At 43.6% G+C, this 23,161-nt stretch overlaps 1 protein-coding gene across 5 annotated transcripts in view; it reads right to left on the reverse strand.

The window, feature by feature from the left end:
* gria4b (glutamate receptor, ionotropic, AMPA 4b) overlaps positions 1–23,161 on the reverse strand; it is a 162,736-nt gene that overhangs the window by 8,519 nt on the left and 131,056 nt on the right. The window contains exons 11-16 of one of the 5 annotated variants that reach the window (XM_090192574.1): positions 21,464–21,837; positions 13,356–13,554; positions 10,006–10,253; positions 6,470–6,619; positions 5,566–5,680; positions 2,916–3,053 (exon numbers count right to left, since the gene is read on the reverse strand). In XM_090192574.1, the coding sequence (XP_090048700.1) occupies positions 2,916–3,053; positions 5,566–5,680; positions 6,470–6,619; positions 10,006–10,253; positions 13,356–13,554; positions 21,464–21,837 (1,224 nt within the window). Of the gene's footprint in view, positions 1–2,604; positions 3,054–5,565; positions 5,681–6,469; positions 6,620–10,005; positions 10,254–13,355; positions 13,555–21,463; positions 21,838–23,161 lie in introns of all 5 variants that reach the window. The other 4 variants (XR_016485092.1, XM_036937640.2, XM_036937641.2 and 1 more) reach the window with 4 other exon arrangements.

The following is a 23,161-nucleotide window of genomic DNA, read 5'->3' on the forward strand; positions in this document are numbered from 1 at the left end:
AACCACCATAAAAAGCTCCTGTTTGGAGGAAAAAGGGGAAAGCTTGCAAACCAAAGGACACCATCCCAACCATGAGGCACGGGGGTGGCAGTATCATTTTGGGGATGATTTGCTGCAGGAGGGACTGGTGCACTTTACAAAATAGATGGCATCATGAGAAAGGAAAATTACGTGGATATATTGAAGCAACATCTTAAGACATCAGTCAGGAAGTTAAAGCTTGGTCTCAAATGCGTCTTCCAAATGGACAATGACTCCAAGGATACTTCCGAAGTTGTGGCGAAATGGCTTAATAAGGACAACAAAGTCAAGGTATTGGAGTGGCCATCACAAAGCCCTGACCTCAATCCCATAGAAATGTTGTGGGCAGAACTGAAAAAGCGTGTGCAAACAAGGAGGCCTACAAACCTGACTCAGTTACAACAGCTCTGTCAGGAGGAATTTTTTGCTTAATTTTTGTTCCAAATAGAGTCTGCATATTGGGTTGTGCAAAAACGCAGGAAATTAGCTTTACATGCCACAAAAAATTATTTGGGGAGTACCCCCAGCCAGGTTATGTCCCCACCACTTATGAAACCAAAGTGACACCCCTGTATTTTGAAAGATGAGAAGTTTTTAAAGATTTTAACAATAATAAATATTGCTTTGATGTCACAAGCCGAACACCCATTAGTCCAAATGTGCACTTCACATTTCCATATTATAAATCTCATGTAATATACAGGGTCAATGTTTATGATCACTATGTTGATTGTACAGTAACAAGATGGCATGGCGTTATACCCTGGGTTGTCTTGAACATAATGAGCCTGTGTTTGTTGTATTGCGAAGAAAATTAGCCTTGGACCACATCTGAAGACACTCATTACTCCATTCTATGCGCTCCAAAATTACTGTCTACTTCTCTGAATAGCCTAGTGAAAGCTTAACACTGTACGATCATATTTTATAATTTAGCTAGTCATGTTGGCAATAGAACATGCTTTCAAATTATGTCCACTTGACCCAGATTGTGATTTATAATGGACAGTTTTTGGATTGCGTAAACAAGCACAGTAGTGGTGTAAAGGCAAGGGTGCAGGGCTGTGTTCCAAAGAAAACAACTACAAGTTTGCTTGCTCTAGTTCCTCAGCTGGGAGAGCTCCATAAAGCACCTTATAGTTGAAGACTCTTGCCTTAGTCATAAAAGGGCATTGAAATGACTTAGGAACTGTGCACACTTTGGAGAGGTGTGTGGCCACTTGGAAACTCTAGTTAGACCACTCACTCAAACCCTTGCCAGGTTTTTTTCTTATGTTGCACCTACCCCAAATGTTTCAAGAATATTCTTATCACGTTACTGAATGTATCCAGAGTATTTTCAGATTTTGTTGTCAACAAATGCGGTGAAAAGTACAGTAAATGTAAAACGCACATAAAATCAACAGCGTAAAATTTGGATTTAGTCTTGTGTCAGGAAAACTGTTGTGTTCTCACCTTTAGTCTAACATTTTCCCATAATCTCCAAATTGTACACTTTTAATTGCTACCATGGTTATGCATATGCTTTCCATATTTTTCTGGAAGAAACATTTCAATGTAGCCCTATCCATATATGCCAATTTCCACAAGAGTAAAGGGTTAAAAACAAGTGCAAAAGTGACAATTTCATGCAGCTCTAATGGGTAGTTTTAAGACCTATAAAAAGCAGTTCTTAATGGCAAATCAGTTGATAATGGCATGGATTTTGAGAGCGTTGAAGCGCAGCCTATCTAGCCATGACTCACAGTGCCCATGGAAGAAAAGATGCCTTTTGTGCCGGTGAATCTCGTATTAGAAATATAAGAAACGATTGGCTCCCCCCATTTTGTTTAATTTGATTAAAAACCAAGCATAACCTACCTTCCCCTTGGTCAAGGCTGGTTAAGCAGCATCGTTTTTCTTTAAACCTAATGCCTTTTCATTGTTCACAATTTACATACCTGCATTTTGCTTGCTCAAGAAGGTTACCCATCCCCATTTTCAAAGAGTGCCCCTCGTCCGAAAACCAAAGACAAGCTCCTCTAAACTATTGTATTCATTTGTCCTATAATGCCATATCAAAGGCCGCAAACATATTTAACGAACTAGGCCGTAAGGGACTAACATTTGAATTGGAGTTGATGACAATGCAACACATAAAAGACCATAAATACACAACTTGAAGCAACCACATATGGAGCCTGTTCTAATTGGTAAGTGAGGGGCCAAGCCTTGAAACACCGACAACTGGTTTATTCATCAAAATCCAGGCTTTTGCCACCACCAGCTACTGTGTCCATTATTCATTTGTGAAAATAGCAAAAATATTTCTGGCACAACCCCGAACCTATAACGCTACCGCCAGCGCTAAGATTTACCATTGTGTTAGGTTTGTTAAAATAGAGCCCATTGTCTGCAGCCAAACAGACAATAGCGGCTGCGGCCATATTAAAGCCCCCACGGGGAAGCCAGGAGACAGACAAGGACGTCACATGACCACAAACAAGCTAATCACAAAGCAGAAGAATTAGAGGAAGCATTGCCACACAGTCAATCAGCAGCAAGGCAAGCTAGCTAGTGGCCAATAAGGGAGGTTCAACTTACAGTACCATAGAAGGGGGGCCTAGAGGGGTGGGTGGGGGATGGAAGGGGCTATTCCTGTACCAGCATTATATCTTAACATCCTCATTGCTTCCGTAACCGTCGAAAACCTCACTACACGTGGCTACGTTTTGGGTGCTTGGGGAAGGGCTGGGGCTGTGGCCGGGACTATAGCCAGGACTGTAGCCTGGACTGTGACTGGGTTGAGGGCTTGTTCTGGGGTTGGAGCAGCTGGGATGGGGGCTGCTAGGGGTTAGGTGGTGGGGGAGGTGGTGTTGGTTTGGGTGGTGGTGTTCAGACGTCGGTGCCTCCACCTTCATTCGCTTGGCCTCGTTCCGGGACTTGTAGCAGAACTCAATGAGGGCCACCAGCATGGCCAGGCCCAGGCCCCCCACGAGGATATAGAAGACCCCCGCCACGTTGCTCAACGACAGGGCTTGAGACGACTTGTCCTGGGGCGGTTGGAGGAGAGACACAGGGCAGACAGGCAATCAGAGACGTGGCTGTGGTGGGGGGCTGAGAACACACACACATGCAAACATACTCACATACCTACTCATATATACAGTGCCTTCGGAAAGTATTCAGACCCCTTGACTTTTTCCATATTTTGTTATGTTACAGCCTTATTCTAAAATTGATTAAATAAAACAATTTCCTCATCAATCTAGTCTACACACAATACCCCATAATGAAAATGTGAATACAGATTTCTATAAATGTTTGCAAATTTATAAAAAACAAAAAACAGATATACCTTATTTACATTACTATTCAGACCCTTTGCTATGAGACTCGAAATTCCCACTTCTCAGTAAAAGGCACTTCTCAGTAAAAGGTACGACAGCCCGCCAAAAGGCCCCTAAAGTACTCTCAGGCCATAAGAAACAAGATTCAACTGGTCTGATGAAACCAAGATTGAACTCTTTGGCCTGAATGCCAAGCGACACGTCTGGAGGAAACCTGGCACCATCCCTTCGGTGAAGCATGGTGGTGGCAGCACCATGCTGTGGGGATATTTTTCAGTGGCAGGAACTGGGAGACTAGTCAGGATCGAGGCAAAGATGAACGGAGCAAAGTAGAGGTCCTTGATGAAAACCTGCTCCAGAGCGCTCAGGACTTCAGACTGGGGCGAAGGTTCACCTTCCAACAGGACAACGACCCTAAGCACACAGCCAAGGCAATGCAGGAGTGGCTTCAGGACAAGTCTCTGAATGTCCTTGAGTGGCCCAGCCAGAGCCCAGACTTGAATCTCTGGAGAGACCTGAAATTAGCTGCGCAGCAATGCTCCACATCCAACCTGACAGAGCTTGAGAGGATCTGCAAAGAAGAATGGGAGAAACTCCCCAGATACAGGTATGCCAAGCTTGAAGCGCCATACACAAGAAGACTCAAGGCTGTAATTGCTGCCAAAGGTAATTCAACAAAGTACTGAGTGTAGGGTCTGCATACTTACATAAATCTGATATTTCAGTAAAAAAATATACATAAATTGGAAAATAATTCTAAACTGTTTCTGGGGTATTGTGGGGTATTGTGTGTAGATTGTTGAAGGAAAATAATGATTTAATCCATTTTAGAATAAGGCTAACAAAATGTGAAAAATGTCAAGTGATCTGAATACTTTCCGAATTCACTGCACCAGGCAATTATATTACACATTACAACACACGTGCACAAGTACATAGTTGACAAATCTAAAACACACACAAACACACTTTGCCAAACTCACACACACATATATATATATACACTTTCCAGTTCAGACCTGCTCTTGCTTTCAGCTCTGTGGCTACTGCTACAGCTGATATCACCATGATGTTCCCATGCCAACCAATCTAATGATGTCTTGATAAAGTGTGACTAAGACATTTTTACAGCAATTAAGGAGGAATACAATTATTCTAAATTCACTAGCTGCCTAAATGACTCAGTTAAAAATGTCCTTGGTCTCCACTCTCAAGTAGCTCCCTAGCCCTCTGTTATCTCTGCTTATAGTCATTGTGTAATTAGACGCTGTGATTTAAGACAAAGGGTGCAGCTCTTTCACGTTTCTTATATCCCACTTTTCAGGTTAGTCGCCTGCTCCTAAAGGGGAGGCTTCCTTGTCAAAAGGAATCTGTTTAGGTTTGAGATTTTACCAAACGCTGCCTTGCATCTTATCTACTGCTGATTGGAGTGTGGGAGAGAACTTTCAAACAAGTCTTCAAAACTTGAGATCTACTTTTTAATTATACATGACAAGGAAATACACTTGACAAGTACTTTTGACCCTAAGGTGTTTGCATGCTGCTTTGTTGAGGCAGGAGTTCTCTTTACATGATTGAGTATTGCCCAATGGATAAACTTACTAGAACCAATCTAGAGTGGGCTAGAATGACTGGCATACTATTCATAGAAATATAATAGAGTTTACCAGTCAAGGTAAGAGGTTCCATGCCTGTTCCACTCATTCTACTTCTATGATACTAATAATCTGCCGTGACATTACAACTGCACAACTTTAATACATGCACTGCTAAGTGCACTACTAAGTATACACTACTAAGTGTGGCACAGATACAGGTGACAACCATATCAATGTGATCCTGCAGGTCTCACCATTTCATACATTGCTGTGCTGCTGCTACCACTGAATTGTGAGCATGCCTTCTAGTGGGATGTATTGTATCCCTCAGGCTACGCCTTAAGTCTCTCTCTGTCCTATCTTTGTGTGTGTATGTGTGTGTGTCAGCCAGCCTGCCTGCGCTCCTGCCTCCCTATCCGTCTGCCTGGCTACCTGCCTGCCTCTCTGTCTGCCTGCCTCTATCTGCCTGTGTCTGTCTGCCTTCCTACCTGCCTTTCTACCTGCCTGCCTCCATGCTTGTCTGCCTATCTTCCTATCTGTCTGTTTGCGGTGGGGTTCATCAGTGTGACAGAACAGTCAGTGAGGAGGTGTGGTCCCAGGACTTGCAGGAGACTGACCTTACTTCCTGAGGCCGTGGGTCCACACTCGCCCTTATCGTACCACCATTTGTTTTTCAGCTTGTCTAAGACGCCTGATTCACTCAGTTTCAACACGGCTAGGTTTACTGGAGTTCTTCGAAACCGCACGTGTGAGGTCGAGGGGTCGGGGAGGGGTCAGGGGGGGGAAATAACATAAATAACATCATAGGACATGTTATTTTATGTTATTCAGTCAAAAATGTAAAGAGCCCATACAGGGAACTTAACAGCTGAAAGTGACGGAGACAGGGGCCCCATTGGTTTACATGTCTCTATGCTCGTGGTAGTGGAGAGGGGGCTAGGGGGTTGGTTTATGGGTGCCTGAGGGGCTGAGCACTACAGAAATATACATGGGGCCCCCACTGCATCGCTTTCTGGAACGGGCACATACTGCCGAGGCCTATCTCACAACAACCAATCAGAGGCTATTACTGTGAAGCTACAACTATTGGCTGAATTTTGTACCAAAGTCAACAACAATTTAAAAAAAAACAGAATTCAAAATATATTTATCCGTTTTTTAACTATGGAAGTCATATTGAGATGTACATCTCTTTTTCAAGTGAAGCCCCGTGAAGGACAACTTCACCTTTCGCCATAAGATACTGTACATTTATGGCAGGCACAATGTAGTGTTTAGTGGGACTACACAATGTGACTGACTTCAAGGTATCTTCAAAAATGATTCACTTAAGCTTTAGGTTACAAATAGGTGAACAATATTAACATCTACCAAAAGCGAATATTTGTGGTTTGACAGTAATCGCTCTCAACTCGTCCAGAACTATAGTATGTGCCACTGTGGCACGTCACAACGCCACTGTTGGTCACACGATGGGTGTCGCCCCGGCAGATGCACCTGTTACCATGAGAACAGTTTTACCCAATCGGCATGGGGCTGACACAAGGATGGCTAACCTTCTCGCCACCTCCGCCGCTGCCACACTCTCCCTTGTCGTACCACCACTTGTTTTTCAATTTGTCCAACAGGCCTTGTTCATTCAGTTTTAACACTGCCAGGTTAACTGCGCTTCTTGAAAATGATAAAACATATTTGGGTGAGTGAAGGTGAGTCGATAGCATCCAATTGGGGATAGGAGGGGGAAAGGGGGGATTATAAAGGGGGGACAAGGGTGGAAATAGGGGTGTGTTAATGCTCTATCTGTAACAATAAACCCTCACTCCCTCTCCCACCCTCCCTCCATACACAAACAGGTGAACAATAACTTCCACTTAAGACACTTTGAGACGGTACCATTTTGACTTGAGTGGAAGTTAGTATTTGCCCCACAGATAGGACCCTCATTTACAGAACGGACAAACCTCTCGTTGGGACTTGGTTCACTTCAAAGTTTGATCCAATGAAACTAAATTGAAATAAATTAAACTTAATAAATCTCTATTCGTTTCCTTGGTTGTATCCCTGTGGCCTTTGTTTTTCTGTACATTCATTACCTGATTGATGGTTAAACTCCATTACACATATTGTGTATCCAAAATAGCACCCTATTCCCTATGTAGTGCCCATAGGGAAAAGATTGTGTAGTAACATCATTTTGATATATATTTTGATTCAGAGGAGTAAAACTTGCATCAAGAGAGATTTGTCCACGTGCATTCAGCGCATTTCAACTGTACTTTTCAGGAATATCAGGTACACATTGACAATGAGAGACAGAAAGGTAGCTTAACTGACTGCAACATTATTAAAATAAATATTTCAGTAAAAGCTGATGAGAAAAAAGAAAAATGTAATTAAACATCACCTTGTTTAACCTTTTTAGGGTCACTTTAGGGTTAATGCCTTGTGAAATAGCTGCTTAGTCTGACATCATAGCCGCTCTGCATGCTGATTTGTGGGTTTCCATGGTGACAACCACAGAAGTGACTGACAGAAGATAGTGGGCGGGTTCCTCTGCCCAATTATTGCTGATGCATGCCCGGTCTTACCACGCCTGGATAGCAATGTTCCCTCTAAACTGCGCGAGTGCGTGGCCACGCACTTCCTCCAGGACTGCCACGCAGAAGAAATGCCATGCCCCGCAGAGACACAAGAAACTGAACTTCACTGAGTTTGCCCCATTAGTTTGCACGATATAGATCAACGTTTTTTCTGTGATTGAATCAACATTATATCAGCCCCTTTTCAATGCAACAAAACAAAACAAATCTAACTTTGTAAGAACGAGTCTGTGATTTTGTTGTAGACAGAGCCACCCGTGAGTGAATGTGCTTTTCAGATCAGTTCAGATCAGAGCACAGGGCCACGCCTGTGCACATTTGTTCATATTCTTTGCTAGTCAGCGAGTTATTAGCAGAGTTAAAAATAAGTATAGGTCAGCAATGGGGAGTTACGGCTTCCTACATGAGCACAAAATGTGTAGGCTACATTTCAATCTGTGTTTGAAAAGCTAGTCAGGTAAAAAACGTATGTCTTAATTAAAGGGGCAGTGATGTATTTTGAGACAAGTTGGAATATTCAAATAATCCTATTGGCAGAGGGGTAGCCTACATGGTCTAATTCTCTGTATGATAATAATAACACATTTTATTTTGTATTATTATACAACAAGACAATGCCATGTACAGTCACCTATTTGGCCCACAGTCTTACAGACCAAGTAAAAAATCATGAATTAATGGCATGCCCTTCATAATGTAAAAACGTTTTTAAAAGTCTCATGCAATAGGCCTGCATTGAACACCATATAGAGGCTACTGTAGGCAACATCAAAGATATCAAAAGCTATTTCCACGTGAAAATATTATGGGATTCACTCCATTGATTTTGTTGGTAGGCCTACATTATGCTCAAATAGCCGATAGGCTATTGTCTAAAACTGTAAGGGTACAGTCTCAGTGTTCACTGTAAACGCACGCCGGAAGTTCCACAACATTTTCGCTCACAAGACCTAACAGTTGCTCAGTGCCCCAAAATATTTGGGGGAACATTGATGGATAGGTATTTTAAAGTATCAGCGAACCACATCGTATGTTAGAGCAATCTGTTGGTTCATGCATGCAACGTCCGAGCCGGGGGAACGCGACTGATAATTTAACAAAATAAAAATGGCCGCCATCTGGAACTACTGTGATCTGTCAGTGACTCCTCTTGCTGAAAACAGTTGGTAAATCCAGTACCAAGTCGCTGTTTACATTGCAAACCCATGTCGTTGCCTTCTAGAGAAGCTCGTCAGTGGAATTTACAGGATTGGAGTTGGATTCAGATGAGTTTAGTGGCAATAGTGTGTGTGTGCGCGCACATATGTTCCAAGCAAAGTGCATGCCCAGCCCACCTCAGTATTCCCCACTTTCCAGCCATTATTTTCCTGTTTTTGTGGGGTGTTAGTTCACTTGTCACATAATTGTTGCTAGATCAATTTATTTAAAAAGAAAACCAATGCACAGTCTCTTGCTTGTACAAAGCACATTTTCCTGTTGATGTTATGATGGAAACACACTGCTATAATCCAGTGGATTTAGATCTGGTTTATCCTAATAGCGTTGAGAATCTCACTCCATTATGCAGCTGTTACATTTATCAGAACCGTGTTTATGACCTTTTATCAATTTTGACAACCGTCGCTACTGTGCGCACACACAGACACACACACACACTCAATCTAGGCTCTATTACATTTTTCAATTCCTTTCAGTATGAGCTTGCTCCCATTCTTTTGATAGATGAGAGTTTCTAGTTTTGGCGAATTGAAACTAACTCCCCGTGGTGAGTGGGAATGATATTGTATTTTTCGGCAGGCCTGTAAATTCCACTGTGTATAAATCAGCTCTAGAGTCCAGCCAAGTCAGACAGGACTGAGTATTCACATCACTGATATCCCACCATCTCATATGAAACTTACTATGTCTGCATCCCAAATAGCACTCTATTGCCTATGTAATGCAGTTATGGTTGCAACATTCCGGTAATTTTCCCCAAATTCCCAGGTTTTCCAGAAATTCCAGTTCGTGATATTCACAGATTCCGGGGGGAATAAGCAGGAAATCCAGGAATTTGGGGAAAGTTAACAGAATTCTGCAACATTGGTCATAGTAATACTTAAGAATAATATTAAGGCTTATCAACATGCTGTTTTGACTCCTACTGACACACCAACATAAAGCAGCACAAACATTACCTGGCAACAAGGAAGTAGAGTTGCAACAACACCAACTGTTGCCATGACCGCATGCCACGCCACACCAAACACAAATGTAAAAGCCACTACACCTATACCTCCATGAACATGAAAAAATTGTCCCAAACCAAACTCACCATAACTCAAACTTAACAAAAAAAGAAGTGTTAGATGAGCGTTATATGAGCGTTACTATACATATTCAGGCAGCACGCCAGGGAAGGTGGAATAACATAACAACACGCACAGCTTGGACATATTGTTATACCACTCCACCCACCTTAACAGTGAACCCTTGGGGGTGGCCACTCCGTATCCTTTGGAGTCCAGGTTTCCGCCGACCTTCATGGTGTCGCAGGGCTTCCGCTGTTCCGTGTACTCATTCATGGTTGACTCCAATAGGAAAGCGTACTTCCCTTTGCTCTTCCGCACACGTACAACCCCCTCCTGGGTGTTCTTGGTAAACACAGTCGGCTCGGCCGACTTCATGTAGCCCCACATCTTCTCGTAGACTGCAATCTTTGACCTCTGTGGTTGGTTTGGGGCAGATCAGGGGAGGGGTGGAGGAAGAGTAGAGGTGGAGGAAGGTGGAGAGAGCATAGAGAGAGCACAGCCAAGTAGAGACGAGGACATGGAGGGGTTAACGCATAGTACAGAGTTACTGGTGGAGGAGCGAGTGTTGACTGAAAACAGTTACTGTAAAAACACACTCCTCCCTGAGTGAACGAGTGTGCTTGAATGATCTGACCAGTATGGTGTCATGCGTGTGTTTGTGTGTGTCAGAGCTGATCAGTCCAGTACTACTTACCCTGAATTCTCATACAAATATTTATTTCTAGTAACTGGGTCGTTCCACCAATTCGGAGCCTTTTCAGAAGTGTAACTTGGTCAAAAGAAACTTTCTGTCATAAAGAGCACATGTTCAACTTCACAACAAAAACATATTTTCCCATCTCAAGACGGCAGCCCTTAACATTTATGGGCTGAACATGTCCGGTTTGGGCACTAATAAGTGGCTGTACAGTAACATGCTGTACATGGCGTCAGAGCTCTGGCTCTGCATTTCACAGCGCTGTATTGGTTTTGACTGACAACTGTCCTGAACTTGAGCACCGCACGCGTGACAAGAAGATTACCCCATCCTTCCCGGTAATTGCACATTTGTTGTTGTCTGAGTGAGGGAAATGCTGTAAATGAAGATGACTCAATGTATTTTGAAAGATGAGATGTTGAGGATTATAATCAATACAGCTTTGATGTCATACAATCTTACAGTGTTAGGCTTTCACAAGGCAATTCAAAGAAGCGGATCGTAATTTTGGTGCGCATAGAAAGGAGGCATGAGTGCATTCAGGTGCGTGTGCATTCTTCCCTATAAACAAACACTGGCTCATTCTGTTCAGAACAACCCAGGGTATGATGCCATGTCATCTTGTATGTCATATAAGCAAGCCAAACACCAGTGAGTCCAAATGTGCACTTCACATTCCCATATCATGAAACTCACGTCGTATTCAGTGTCAACGTTTATGATCAGTGTTTGGTGTACAGTTACAAGATGACATGGCACCGTAACCTGGGTTGTTCTGAACAGATTGAGCCTATGTTTGTTTGTAGAGAAGAACATTTGCAGGGCACATGCATCTGAATGTACTCATGCTACCCTTCTATGCACACCAAAATTACCATCTGTTTCTTTGAATTGCCTTGTGAAAGCCTAACACTGAACGATTGTATTTAATAACTTAGCTAGTCACGTTGGCAATAGAACAAGCACTCAAATCATGCCCACCTGACCCAGAATGCGAGTTATAATGTACCGTTTTTTTAACTGCGTAAACAATACCAGTAATTGTGTGACGTTGGGAATGCAGGGTTGCATTCCAAATGAAACAACTACAAGTAATTCCTCCATGGCACAGCTAGGAGAGTTTAAAAAAAGTGCCTAGTTGAAGACACTTCTTTGAGTCATAAAATTGCATTGAAATTGTTTAGGAACTGTGTACACTTTGGAGAGGTGAAATTTATAAAACATTTCTAGCCTGTCTATCGATGGGTAAGAGGGTTGACGTGTTATGCATATTAAACATCTCCAATCCAAAATTAAATCTAGAATCAGCTTTCTATTTTGCAACAAAGCCTCCTTCACTCACGCCGCCAAACATACCCAAGTAAAACGGACTATCCTACCGATCCTTGACTTCGGCGATGTCATTTACAAAATAAACTCCAACACTCTACTCAGCATATTGGATGCAGTCTATCACAGTGCCATCCGTTTTGTCACCATAGCCCCATATACCACCCACCACTGCGACCTGTTTGCTCTCGTTGGCTGGCCCTCGCTACATATTCGTCGCCAGACCCACTGGCTCCAGGTCATCTATAAGTCTTTGCTCGGTAAAGCTCCGCCTTATCTCAGCTCACTGGTCACGATAACAACACCCACCCGTAGCACGCGCTCCAGTAGGTATATCTCACTGGTCATCCCCAAAGCCAACACCTCCTTTGGCCGCCTTTCCTTCCAGTTCTCTGCTGCCAATGACTGGAACAAATTGCAAAAATCGATGAAGCTGGAGACATATTTAAACACTAACTTTAAACATCAGCTATCTGAGCAGCTAACCGATCGCTGCAGCTGTACATAGCCCATCTGTAAATAGCCCATCCAATCTACCTACCTCATCCCCATATTGTTTTTATTTACTTTTCTGCTCTTTTGCACACCAGTATTTCTACTTGCACATCATCATCTGTACATTTATCACTCCAGTGTCAATTTGCAAAATTGTTTTTACTTCGCTACTATGGCCTATTTATTACCTTACCTCCTCACGCCATTTGCACACACACACTGCATATAGACTTTAAAAAATATATATATTGTGTTATTGACTGTACGCTTGTTTATACCATGTGTAACTCTGTGTTGTTGTTTTTGTCGCACTGCTTTGCTTTATCTTGGCCAGGTCGCAGTTGTAAATGAGAACTTGCTTACCTGGTTAAATAAAGGTGAAATAATAATATTTTTTGTTATTAAAAGAAATGCTCGACCCTCTCAGTTTCCCACCTGAAAATTGCCAAAAAGAGTAGAACCATGTTTTGAAAGAAATATTTTAAAAGGAAGAGTTTCACCATATTAATAAAATAGTTAAATTCACGTAACAGGGTTGACCTTAAAATGAGGGACAGACGTAAATAAATCACTAATCTGCAGAAATTACTGCCAAAGCAACAAAATAACTAGTACTTTTTAATGATGGTGAAACTTAGATACATTTAGGGATTAAGTGGTTGAAATCTTCCTAGAAGTGACACAGGGTTGACGGAGGGACATGTCAAAATGCAGAATTTTGGCACTTCAGATATCCTTTATTTAAATTAAAAATCAGATGAATTGAATTCTCCATGTGGTCTATATTAAAGTCACTTAATTCAATATAACAGGCTTTTAAAATGCAATATTGGTGCACAATTATTTCTTAAAATATCAAAGGCACTTTTCGTGGAACGACGCAGCTACTAGCCAAAACATTTTATTCCTACATACACAAATAGTCTGTGAAATAGGACAAGGCCATAATATGAGAATTCAGACACAGCTTGTATCCAGTCCAGTACTATACTCACCCTGAAAAACTCTTTAGTGGAGCCGGAGTCTAGGGTGCCGTAGGCTATGTCTGTCTGTTTAGCCAGGTCTTCAGCACTCTCTATGGGCGACACCATCCTCTCCACTGTGAGGAAAGCAGCCAGGTTGGCCGTGTAGGAGGAGATGATGATGAGGGTGAAGAACCACCACACACCACCCACGATACGCCCAGATAGAGACCTGGGGAAGAGAGGGAGGAAGAGGAGGAAGGAGAGGAAAGGAGGGTAGAGGAGGGGAGAAGGGAGAGGACGGGTAGAAGGAGGGAGGATAGGATGGAGAGGAATAAGGGTGCCATAGCAGGAGGTGAGAATGAGAAGGAGTGAAGGAATAGGAGAAGAGTGAGCATGGCGAGGAAAAGAGAAGAGTGAGAAGAGTATGATAGAGTGCAGAGTCCATCAATAACAACAAATAATTATGAATCAACACAAATCCACAAACTATATCAAGTAGTGAGAGTGAATTACAGGCAACGTTATAGGTGACCTGTGTGGTAAACCAGTTAGAGCTGCTCACCCTGCCACATGTATTCCAAAGTTGGCATGGGTTCAAATCCAGTCCACTGCCCTTCTGACTTGCAATCGTTATTGCCTCCCCTTAACTGTCCTTTCTCAATAAATAAAAACCCACAAAAATTATAGATCTAAAAAAAGAAGAACTTATACAATGGAACAGGCTCTGAGAGGACACTGACTGCACACTGCACAGCATCATCCAACCCATTTTCAAATCCACCTTAAGGCAGAGTGGCTCATTAAAACCCAATGCGTTTGTGTCAACCAGGTAGTGCGCTGTGGTCCCTCTTTCTTTCTTTCTTTCTTTCTTTCTTTCTTTCTTTCTTTCTTTCTTTCTTTCTTTCTTTCTTTCTTTCTTTCTTTCTTTCTTTCTTTCTTTCTCTCTCTCTGTTTATTGGTGGGATGAAAAGAGCTGACGACATCACACAGAGCTCCCTCTGTTCAGCTCTGTTCTCGTCTTGTTTGTTGGCTCAAGGGAGACAGATAACTCACCGACTCTCGAGTGAGCAGGGGAAGGTCGTGAGGAGAATCTCAAACAAAATGGTGCATTGGAGTGAACAAACAACATTCTCTCTCCCCCCTTGGCGTGAACCAAACACAGAGAGAGAGGCTCTATGAAAACCCTTCAGTTCCTGTTGTTTTATCAAACTAATTGCCTTTTCACACTATTTCACACATGCAGACCTGAACCAAACCGGCACTACCGTGCCGACCTGAACCTTTCATTCCAGCATGCAGCGACTATGGTGGATGTTCCCCCAGGCCAGCTCTGCTCAGTAATGTGAAAAGGGTCAAAAAGGGGAGATACCACCTCAGTCAATGCTAGCTATAGTGTCTCCACATCACCTTCCCCTGTTCCCCTTGTCGCTTAGGACAGGGCACACTGTGTCCCCTTCTAGTCTTATCCCTAGCACCTGCCACCAACTTGTCCCAATCACAATCTCACACATGCATGCACACACACACACCCCCTGACCAACACACAGCAAAAATCTCACCAACCCGAGAGCCGCAGCAGCAAAGCATGTTTAACTGTACACAGAAGGCTATGCTGCAGAATAGTTCACGTATAAACTCTGTTAACTCTGCCTCTGGATTTGAATGTAGATTACGAGCCTCTCCCCCTTCATCATATTCTCTTTCTCTCTGGTTCTCTCCCTCCCTCAGGCTCTCCCCCTCTCTCGTAATCTCCCTCTCCACCTTCAACATTCTCTCGCTCCTTTATTTATCTCTCTAGTTTTCCTCCCATTATGTCCCTTACTCACTCTCTCTCTCTGCAGTATATCTCTTTTGCTTCTGTAATCCTGGGACTATCATCCACAGCTTCAGTGTGAAAGACTGGAAAAGGTAGAAGGGCACTCTTGCTTTCGGTCTCACCTTTTCCTTCGCTCGCTCTGTCTCCTGTTCTCTCTCTCTCTCTCTCTCTCTCTCTCTCTCTCTCTCTCTCTCTCTCTCTCTCTCTCTCTCTCTCTCTCTCTCTCTCTCTCTCTCTCTCTCTCTCTCTCTCTCTCTCTCTCTCTCTCTCTCTCTCTCTCTCTCTCTCTCTCTCTCTCTCTCTCTCTCTCTCTCTCTCTCTCTCTCTCTCTCTCTCTCTCTCTCTCTCTATTTTTTTTTATCTCATCCTTTTTCTTTCTGTCTCCCTTTCTTTCTCTCCTTATCTCCTGCTCCATTCTCTCCTCCTGCCTCTCGTAAGGTTTGCTCCCGTTGGAAGCGAGAGGCCAGCAGCTGTGTCTGAGGACAGAGAGCTAGGGGACTTTCTCCCTCTCTCTCGCTACCCCCAGTCTGCGTTGATCTGAGGTGACTCCAGTGGCTGTCATCCATGGTGACAGACGTGGTGATACCCTGATGGGCCAGCGCCAACAGGGGGAAGGAGCGGGGGATAGAAAGGGTCGTTATCAGTGGAGGGGTTGTTGCTGCCATATGGCAGCACCAGTATGACCCTGGTTTAACATCCTTGTTACATGGATGTGCGTGAGCGTGTAGCGTGCGTGCGTGCGAGTGACTCACCATACACATACTTTTCATGATTTGATGTCTGGATGAGTTGTGTGTTTGTGGACAGGTAATTAAGATTAAAGTATGTGATGTACAATATAAAATAATGGCAGAGCTACAGTTGAAGTCGGAAGTTTACATACACCTTAGCCAAATACATTTAAACTTAGTTTCACAATTCCTGACATTTAATCCTAGTAAAATTCCCTGTCTTAGGTCATTTAAGAGCACCACTTTATTTTGAGAATGTGAAATGTCAGAAGAATAGTAAAGAGAATGATTTATTTCAGCTTTTATTTTTTTCATCACATTCCCAGTGGGTCAGAAGTTTACATACACTCAATTAGTATTTGGAACCATTGCCTTTAAATTGTTTAACTTGGGTCAAACGTTTCAGGTAGCCTTCCACAAGCTTCCCACAATAAGTTGGGTCAATGTTGGCCCATTCCTCCTGACAGAGCTGATGTAACTGAGTCAGGTTTGTAGGCCTCCTTGCTCGCACACGCTTTTCCGTTCTGCCCACAAATGTTCTATAGGATTGATGTCAGGGCTTTGTGATGGCCACTCCAATACCTTGACTTTGTTGTCCTTAAGCCATTTTGCCACAACTTTGGAAGTATGCTTGGGGTCATTGTCCATTTGGAAGACCCATTTTCGACCAAGCTTTAACTTCCTGATTGATGTCTTGAGATGTTGCTTCAATATATCTACATACATTTCCTCTTTCATGATGCCATCTATTTTGGGAAATGCACCAGTCCCTCCTGCAGCAAAGCACTCCCACAACATGATGCTGCCACCCTCGTGCTCCACGGTTGGGATGGTGTTCTTCGGCTTGCAAGCCTCCCCCTTTTTCCTCCAAACATAACAATGGTCATTATGGCCAAACAGTTCTATTTTTGTTTCATCAGACCAGAGAACATTTCTCCAAAAAGTACGATCTTTGTCCCCATGTGCAGTTGCTTCTTCCTTGCTGAGTGGCCGCTTATGTTGATAAAGGACTTGTTTTACTGTGGATATACATGCTTTTGTATCTGTTTCCTCCAGCATCTTCACAAGGTCTTTTGCTGTTGTTACGGGATTGATTTACACTTTTTGCACCAAAGTACATTCATCTCTGAGACAGAACGCGTCTCCTTCCTGAGCGGTACGACGGCTGCATGGTCCCATGGTTTTTATACTTGCGTACCTATTGTTTGTACAGTTGAACGAGGTACCTTCAGGCGTTTGGAAATTGCTCTCAAGTATGAACCAGACTTGTGGAGGTCTACAATTTTTGGGGGCTGATTTCTTTTGATTTTCCCATGATGTCAAGCAAAGAGGCACTGAGTTTGATGGTAGGCCTTGAAATACATCCACAGGTACTCAAATGATGTCAATTAGCCTATCGGATGCTTCTAAAGCCATGACATTATTTTTTCCAAGCTGTTTAATGACATCATTTTTTCCAAGCTGTTTAATGGCACAGTCAACTTAGTGTATTTAAACTTCTGACCCACTGGAATTGTGATACAGTGATTTATAAGTGAAATAATCTGTCTGCAAACAATTGTTGGAAAAATTACTTGTGTCATGAACAAAGTAGATGTCCTAACCGACTTGCCCTAACCGACAGAGAGAGAAGACAGGGAGATTGTCAGCGCCGTGTGTATAGGTGGCAGGGAAGTCAGGCGCAGGAGAGTCAAAATGGAGTGTAAATGGAGTCTTTTAATAAATGTCCACGGAACATGCTCCATAACACTAAAAGTACAGACATGAACAAACATGGGTACGAGGACCCATCGCGCACCAACACAACAAATAAACAACACTGACAATAAAACAATCTCTGACAAAGACATGAGGGAAAACAGAGGGTTAAATACACAACAGGTAATGAATGGGATTGAAAACAGGTGTGTGGGAAGACAAGACAAAACCAATGGAAAATTAAAAATGGATCAATGATGGCTAGAAGACCGGTGACGTCGAACGCCGAGCACCGCCCAAACAAGGAGAGGCAACGACTTCGGCAGAAGTCTTGACAGAGATATAGAGATTGATACAGAGACAGGGAGAGAAAGAGAGAGAGGAGAGCCACAGTGAGGTTGACCTTGAGAGGAGCCTAAATAAATGAAGATGTGTTGTCTGCTCCCAGCATGATACACCCCCAGGCTAGCCCCTGGTGCTTTAGTTAGTCATGCTATCCCCCTCTCCCGCTCTCTTCCGTCCTTCTCTCTCTCCCTCCCTGTCCTCTCCATTGCAGCCCTGATTAAGAATTTATTTCCTGAAATCAATTTGACCCTACAGAGCCTGTAAAAATTCAGCCTCACTTCTCTCATACTCTCGCTCAAGTGATGCAGTCTGGCAAATATGATTTTCATATGCATGGTAGGGCAGACTGAAGCAATCTGCACTGACCAAACATGCCAAACCAATCGCACCTGTTAAATTAGACTAGACTAGAGGAAGGCGACCTTCAAGAACAGACCAAACCAATCGCACCCCATCCAATCAAGCCAACCGGTGAGCACAGTGTAGACCAATCACACCCAGATCAAACTGTCCGTGGATATTTCTGGGGATGATCGGATAGCGTGTTAACCAACACGAGTCAAGGTGTACCCAGGTTGTTATTGTCAATATAATTTGTTCTTACCTGGCTGAAAAAAGGTTTAAACATAGAAAGTAGCCATAAGTTATAAACATACACAGAAAATTACAGAAAGTACTAACCTTGCTGGTCTAACAAAATCGTTGACATACTGCCTTCAGCATCCACAAAGATTTCAGAATATTATTATGGTATTGTGCATATCTTAATAGTGTAAATAATTAAGTATTTGTCTGTCTACTGAGTCTATAACAGCGTGGTGCGTCGCAAATTGCATTGGACTCAGGTCAAAGGTAGTGCAATATATAGGGAATAGGCAGCCATTTGGGATGCAGCCTGCATCTTTAGTTACTCTAAACTGGGATTTGTTCTCAATTAGGGAGATCCCATGTCACCACTTCACCCACAAACACTCCCCTCTCCGTTGCCACGGAGACCCGGCATTACCATCGGAGACGAGCACACAGGGATATGAATTACTGCATTAATTATTATGGGGTGCCTTGGGGAGACGTGTGTGTGTGTGTGTGTGTGTGAGTGTCTGTATGTGTGTGAGAGAAGCGGAATTAACATTCATTAAGGTAAAAGACGGAACTTCAGTAGCGAATAACCTTTAGACCTGTCAATCATCTCAGCACTGGGTCATCATCTCTGATTGGACTGTGTATGTTATCAGTGTGAGATGGATTCCTGTATGTGCCTTACACGTACGCCAGCTTCCTTTCCTTATCATCACTACAGATGAGTGGTGTGGCATAGTCTCAAACCCATCACTAAAACAGTGCCCTTGTCATTCCCTCATTTCCTCCACACTCCCAAAGTCACCTAATCCCTCGGTGGAGGGGATTTACATGTCCCCTTGTCAAGGTAAACTTTAGTCAACCCCTCCAGAGTGAACAAGGGCTCTTTTGGTGACAGATTGGGACAGGGCCCGTGGGATTACTTTAACTGTATCTGTGACAGATGTGGGACAGACAGGCACAGTAGGCAGGCCACACTGTGGAGAGATAAAAGGACAATGTAGACAAAATGTATCAATTCTAAATGTTTCAATACTAAATAATAAATGCTGACTAAATTACTAAACAGTAGCAGGTCATAAAATTCCAGAAAAACATCCCAAAATTCCCAGGTTTTCCAGAAATTCCCAGTTGGAGGAATCCCAGTTGGATGATACTTTTCTTGCGTATTCCCTCTTGATTGCGAGAATCCCGAACTGGGATTACTGGAAAACCTGAGGATTTTGGGAAAGTTTATGGAATTATATACAGTATTTGGTGGATGAGGATCCCTTCTCAAGTGGACTACTTAAAATGAAGTGGACTTAAGTCAAAATCATAGGCCCACTATAGCTCCCTCAAGGTAGAGGTGCTATAGGATGTTTTAGGATGCTACGTAACGGGCACTATAATTTTGACGGTGCTCTCTTCTAATGTACCTTAGTGTTCTCCATCTTGTGTATGCCTCTGCTCTGGTCCTGTGTAGGAGGGCTGAAAAATACAGGCTGGTTTTGGTCCCTCCTCTCAGTCTTATTCCATTCTTAATCTTAAAGACTATGATCTACAGTATATAGGAACCTTAGCGGTACTAAGATATATATAGGAACCATTAAAGACTAGAAGAGCTGAAACTAAAACTCAGCTATATGATGTGACCACGAGCAGCAGTATGAACCAATGATAATGCAGGGGAGATCAACCTTTTGCTTTCGGCTGTCTTTGTGTGTTTTGCGGAAGTCCCCACAACTGATAATGTAATGCTAACTTCATATCGCTGAGTCTACCTTCAAAATAACTCCAGGGACCATAAAGCAGACTTAGGACATATTTGACACATGTCAAATACATACCTCAAGTACTTTCAAATACTTTGAGCTGTGCTTGTTTTAGGTTTCCTGGTATCACAGAGCAAATAGTCCTAAAAGTGCAAACTTCAAACTAGACCAAGCACACTTCAAATGCATTTAAGTATTTGACACAGGATATTATGTAGGCTATTTGACCCAGGTCTGTCATGAAATTACTATAAAAAGAACTACACAAACCATAAAGATCCTTATCACGACTACAGGACAGCAAGCAGATGCTGAGTGGGAGGAAAAGTGTGTCACAGACAGGAAGCTTGACCCGGAAGCAAATGACACCCAGCACTGAATGGTTACGGAATAGTTTTTTGTGGTTCATGATCGTAACGAGAGGTAGCTAATAGTAAGTAATGAATGATATACCCTTTGACTTCTCGTGCCTGTTGAACGCAGAAATACAGTGTATGAAACATAGCACGAATACACACCAGACACATCAAAGACAATGGGACAGCAGTGCAATTTCCCTCTAAAGCAGATGATAAATGCTGAAACAGACAGATCACAATGCACCCCCCCCCCCCACACACACACAGTAAAGCATAGCAGTGACAGTGACTACAAACGAAAAGCCGAGATAAGACATACTTATTACAAATCTACAGGCCAATGAAATTTTGTTATTTTCACTTATGTGACATAAAGCGGCGATTTTGGTGTGAATATCCATGAAGAAAACTAGGGTGCAAATTGCAAGTGTACAGAGTGGAGTAACTATGTTTGTTCTGCAACAGACAGTGAAGACACTAATAGTTAGCCAGCGAATGAAACCTGTATCCTGTATGATTCATAGCATCCCGAGGCAGTTATCAATGTCAACAAGCCTTTAACACTTAACCCAATAAAGAAAAGGACATTGAGGGGACATTTGGATGTAATGTAGTATTATGTGTGTAATGTATGTGCGTGTGTTTGTCTCTCACCTAAGGAATGTTTGGGTGTAATGTAATGGTATGTATTTCATGTAGTAGTAGTAGTAGTAATATTTATCTCCCAGCTTTGGGATGTTTCGATATAATGTATCAGAATATATTGCTGTAGTAGTAAGTGTGTATTGAAGTAGTATGCATGTACTGTAGTAGTAGTATATCATGCAGTCTAAGTAGTAATGCATCTATCTCTCACCTGGGGGAGATGTCACAGCCCTGCTGCATGAAGGCGCCCAGGGAGAACCAGAGGGAGTTGAAGATGCCGAACTCATTGGGGGGCTGGTCGCTGGGCGGACCGTCGGTGCCCTCCTCGGGCTCCTCGGTGTGCCACTCGTACGGGCTGAAGCGGCTGACCAGGAAGAGCACCACGCTCACGCCGATGTAGGCAAACACAATGCACATCCAGATCTCGTAGGCCAGCGGGTCCAGGAAGGAGAACACCCCAGGTTTGGACTTCTGGGGCTTCTTGATCATGATGGAGATGCCCAGTGACATGAAGGGCTTGGAAAAGTCGATCACCTCCTCCCGGACCAGCGTGATTGTCAATGGGGCCACAGCGATTTCCGCTTTCTGTTAATGGGTGGGGGAAGAGAAGGGGGAAAGGGTTAGCCTTTGGACTGGAGAGTCATCTAAGCTGCTAATGAAACTGCTGCCAAAAATGGTAGACAACAGTAGAAACAACTATGGGTTACGACAAGGTTCCCCAACTAGCCCCGAATTTGGCCCGTGGGTTATTTTATTTGGCCGCCCAAGTTTTCTGATCCAATTTGTATTTTCTGGAAGCCTCAGCGATGCACTTGGGGGTCCGGGTGGTATACTCAGCAAGATTTCTCAATTCCATTAACTTCTGCCGGTCGACGGTGCCACTGTGCTCCTTAGCCTGCACCGCCTGAGCTGCAGCTCGGTAGATCCTCTCATACACGGTTGCAGTGAAGCTGTCATTGGAATGAGTGAGTTTAGGGGCAGAGGAAGAGGAGCTTGAAGGGTTGATGAGCTCAGCCAGGGAAGGCTCCACAGGGGGTGGGCTGAACCATCCCGATGACTCCATGTCATGCATATAATGTGGGGGTAAGTGGCCCCACCCAGGAAGACTCCAAAGCACCACACAGTCTTGGAAGGCTGGTACATGTTGTGGGACGGATGTGGAATTACCCTGAGAGGTGATTCCATCAATCCTAATCTTCTTGCAAGGCAAAGGAGGAATAGGACACTCAACATCCAGTTTGGTGGCAGCACGTCTGATTGCCTCGAAGAAGGGGAGGTCAGCCATAGTCTCCTGCCAAACTTCCTCAGTTTTGCTGGTCTGCACAAGCTGAGCAGAGGAGAATAAAGCTTCCTCAGGGGAGTAATCCATCTCCTGGTCAAAGGGGGTGCTGCCTGATGCGGCAAGAGACATGCCATCATTCTCACTTCTGGATCCATCTGAAAGGATGGGCAACCTATGAATTTGCTGGGAGCTCGAGTGGAGGGTAGAGCTTCTCCCTCCTGTGGAACTTTGTTATCAACAGTCATCCTCGAACAAGAGTGAGTCCTGGCCAATACTTTGCTCTACGTTTAATGATGCCGGGTCCCAATTTAGCACAATGCACACACCTAGCGGGGTCAACGAGAGCTGCCTATGCATGGTCCATGCCGAGGCATGTAGCACAGAGCTGATGGGAATCAGGCCGGGACATGCCGTTGCAGCAATTGCCAGGGCAAGCCTTGTTTGGCTTGGCCGCTTTCTCTCCCCCTTGGTTGGTACACTCGAGGATATCGTTTCGAATGGATGGACGGAAACAGATGGAATTACCGGGGAGGAGGCTAGCAAGCTCACTACTCGACACACTACTATTCGATGGGGAAGTCGAACGAGAAATGGAAGTAACGGGAGACTATCGGGGTAACGATAGCT

Source organism: Oncorhynchus mykiss, chromosome 12, assembly GCF_057628025.1.
Source record: "Oncorhynchus mykiss isolate SJ-2025 chromosome 12, ASM5762802v1, whole genome shotgun sequence".
NCBI classification, from domain to species: domain Eukaryota; kingdom Metazoa; phylum Chordata; class Actinopteri; order Salmoniformes; family Salmonidae; genus Oncorhynchus; species Oncorhynchus mykiss.